This window comes from Galendromus occidentalis, unplaced genomic scaffold, assembly GCF_000255335.2.
Source record: "Galendromus occidentalis unplaced genomic scaffold, Mocc_1.1 scf7180000077250, whole genome shotgun sequence".
NCBI classification, from domain to species: Eukaryota; Metazoa; Arthropoda; class Arachnida; order Mesostigmata; family Phytoseiidae; genus Galendromus; species Galendromus occidentalis.
The window spans coordinates 1-3933 of record NW_003805238.1 but is presented as its reverse complement, the minus strand read 5'-3'; the positions used below and the strand labels follow the sequence as shown (position 1 = coordinate 3933).

Here is a 3933-nt window from a genome sequence, read left to right as displayed (position 1 = left end):
GCATTCGTTAATATTCAATCAGTTCCAGCACCCGGCCTTCCGGCAAATAGTAGCTGTGCGGTTGGCGACTTGGAGGCTTCGAAGTACCCAAGGTCGGGTTCCCATCTCTGTCAGAAATGTTGCTCGCTTTCTCCGAGGATTGTTCCACGTCAGATTGCAAATTAGCTCCATTCATTCGATTCATTCACTGTGAGAAAGTTCTGTGCGCCCGATGTTTTTTCGTGTTACATCATTGCTGTAATCTCTTCCTCACATGAATTGAATCCTCGTCGGAAGCGAATGAAGCTTCTACAAGGTTGTACAGTCTCCATAATCGTGGTTTTCAATATCGCGAAATTTCACAGAGTGAACAAACTCTGTAAACGACGAAAATGGCACCGAATTCAAATGGCCACTCTTCTGAGCGAGCTTATCATCCAGCTTCCATGACACGGGTTTGAGTTTTGAGGCAGCTTCTAGAGAAAATCTATGGAAAATAGGCTATTTCCAATGGAAAACTCAAAATGAAGGTGGTCGAGTTGTCCGGTCAAAGGGGCCCACCTGCCGCAAGGACATATGGCGTTTTTCTAGACTCGAGTCGACCTTCAAATCCCGCACTATCTCGTCGAAATCGCGAGGGGGCAGTTCTGGTACCCCCCTTGTGAGCGCAATGCCGTATTCCACGACGAAAATATCTCTGGAGGTTCGATGACCAGGCCCTACTCACTCTCTAGCCTAACAATAAATTCCCTCACCGCCTGTGCTAGTCGTGTTATTTTGAACAATCAAACTCGGGTCTGTCATCGGCGATTCCTTATGTTCAAAGCGAGAAGGAGACAAGAGATGAGAGTTGATAGTATTGCGGGAGAGATTCGATCTGTTCTGCCACTTGAGGATTCGGAGATCAAGCAAGACTCCGGAGCACGGACGTGAGAGCGCCCAATGGCTCGCTCTCCTTGATTCTGAGCGCGGTGCTCTAGAAGTGAGAGTGAGATGGGCGACTTTGAACGCGCGCAGAGATACTACATATACCACACACGCCGGGGAAAACGTATTTCCCCCACAAAGAGCCACAGTCAGAGTCAGCGCACAATCAGCCGTCGAATGACAGCGCCGAGAGAGATTCGAGGCAATGGCGTCCCCAGATGAAAGAAGTATTAAGAGCTGGAATCGTGGACTCTATCGAAGTCGCGAATCCTCAAGTGATGAAACAGGTTCAATTCTACTAGTAATACTATCGATTCTCATCTGATGTCTATCTGTTTATCCAAGCGGGCCGTTCAAGAACCCCGCAGATACCCCGGTTAAAAAGGAATGACTCCCGTAGGGCCGAAAACGCGAAGGGCCGAAATCCTGTCGGGCCGAAAAATCGGATAGTCGAACGCTCATGGGGCCGAAAACCCGTAGGGCCGAAAATTTTCCCCCTCTTTTCTCAGCTTGTTGCCTGCGGAGTAAGCTTCTATGTCCAGAGTGGGAGTTGTCATAGGGAAAATTACAGCGAGGACATAAGGTTATTCCCAAGGCCATTTTGGGAAATAATTTCTCCACTTACGATTTCAATTATCACGGTTACGATTTTCGATCGTTCGCACGAAAAGCTGATCATCGTCTCAGCCATGCATCATCACGAGACGGCTCGGCAAGATCGTGGATGATAGAAGAAGAATATTCGTATCGAAGAGTTCTTGTATTCTTTCAATAAGCGAGCTCTATACTCCATAGGCTCCGATCATGTGCTATAGCCTCTGACGGCTGAATGCTGGCCTCAAAATGTGATTTCCCAGCTTAATTCTATCAGAGTTCGCTTGTCGCTACAGCCTTTTCAGCTCAATTGCAGAGTCTTCGTCGACCCGTCGGATTTCTTCAGATATCGATACCCAAGTATTCAGACTTCAGACTGAGTGACAGATGACCAGCGTCGGATTTCTTCAGATATCGATACCCAAGTATTCAGACTTCAGACTGAGTGACAGATGGTCGAGTGCTTTGGTAAGCAACTTAGATGGAGATATGTGCACGTTCGTCGTCATACACAGAGCCGCCTTCATTTCGGAAGACAAGCACATCGTTATTCGACTTCGTGAAGTGCGGGAGCTTGCGAGTTCGAATCGGGAAGCCGGCGATCCTGAGGCAGACTGTGAGACCCGCAGGCGCGTCCTCCGGAAACTTGGAGGGAGCCTCATGCTATTCCTCCAAGAAAGCCGATTCGGTTCGTGCGAATGCCCATGTGTGTCTCTTACCGCCATGACTTAAACCCCGCGCCTGCTCCGACGACAGGCCCCGGGGGTTCTATTCGCGAGGAGCTCCCTGGGGCCGGCGGAGCGGGATCAGGCGCAGGGGAACTTCGACCTCTTACTGTAATAAGAAGGTAACCGCCAAAGACAACGAAGTTGCTTGGATGAATCAACATCCGATTGTGATTGTGAGTTGTGAGTATTCCGGAGTCTTCCTGTCGAGAATGAGTATGGAGGTTGAAGTCTTGAAATCCGCGTGGGGTAAGCCGCTGTACCGCGTTGGGAACTTTCTTTACTCCGTCGACGCAAAAAAGGGGAGCGAACCTACTGTAGATGTGTACGCAGTAAGGGTGATAAGTGCGGGTCCCGAGTCATCGTGGATAAGGTAGGAGCTTTCTATGACATGAGGATCATAGAGCCTTGGTTATTCGTGGTCTAAATTCTGAATAATCGAGGACTTGAACGTGGATTCGCTCCTGGATATTTGCTCGCTTATACCTAGGTGACAATGCTAGCGGAGGAGAAAGGAGCGCACAATCACACCGGAGAGAGTGACGATCTGATGCGACGAAAAGCGATTCTCGGTATGAAGGAGCAATGCTTAAGTCGGCCGCACAAATCGAGCAAAGAGGTCTACCAGCAAGTTTTGGCGGACAGCTTTGTAGAGACGGAAAGGTCTCATCCTACGGAGAAGATCGCTGCAGCGATGCCTACCTACAAGAACGTTCGCAGCATTCTCCAGAGACAGAGAGCAACACAGCGGCCTCCGCTACCCGCTTGTCGAGCTGACTTATCACTTGTCGGCGTATGGTCCCAGACTCATTCTGGACAGAACTTCGTTCTGTTCAACGACGGAGGCGATGGGAAAATTGTCGGTCTCGGCACGGATGAGACTCTGCGGATCTTGACTCAAGCTCCTGTAATCTATATGGACGGAACATTCCGAGTAGTTCCCAACATATTCTGCCAATTGTACACTCTACATGCCTTCTACAGGGGGCAAATGATGCCTCTCGTTTATCTCCTCCTACCCGACAAGAGCACGAATACATACCTTCGAGCGTTTGATCTTTTGAAGGGATGCGCCGCCAGTAGAAATTTCTGTCTTCAACCCCAGAAATTTCAAGTCGATTTCGAGCTCGCTGTACTTCGGGCGATTCAAGAGAAGTTCCCCCTCGCCGAAATTAAAGGGTGTAATTTTCATTACACTCAGGCCCTGTGGAGGAGGGTCCAGCGCGAGGGTTTGACGAGGCCTTACGGAAACGATCCCGCCGTGGAGAAGTAGGTGTTGAGCATTTGAGGCTTACTGAACCCATATGATACCTATATTCGCAACTTCGGCATTTCCAAGAAACCTTGAAAGGTGTTTAAGGTGATTGTCTACCACAGGTACATCAGAGGCTGCATGGCATTGAGCCTTGTGCCACTCTCAAGCCTCGACGATGCGTGGTTGGAGGTGGAAGCGGAATCCCCAGGCACGAACCACGAAGCTTATCAGAAGCTCACTCAATTCAAGGATTATTTCATAAAAACCTGGTTGGAAAACGATCCCGTTTTCCCACGGGGGCTCTGGAACCACTTCGGGTAACCTTTCCATCCTCTTCGATAGCTGCTGAATTGATCTTGAGACGCAGGATAATCCCGAGTTGTGAAGAAGGATGGTCTGAGTAGTGAGTCTGATTATCCCTTTCTGCCTTGATCATTAGGAACGTTGGTGCAC

General features: G+C 49.4%; 1 protein-coding gene across 1 annotated transcript; it reads left to right on the top strand.

The window, feature by feature from the left end:
- Positions 1-2721: 2721 nt before the first annotated feature.
- LOC100905381 (uncharacterized) lies at positions 2722-3797 on the top strand (the record flags this gene model as incomplete). The annotated part of the gene is made up of 2 exons (XM_003742001.2): positions 2722-3494; positions 3603-3797. Coding segments are annotated over exons 1-2 (968 nt in total), but the record flags the coding sequence as incomplete, so codon positions are not given.
- Positions 3798-3933: the final 136 nt, after the last annotated feature.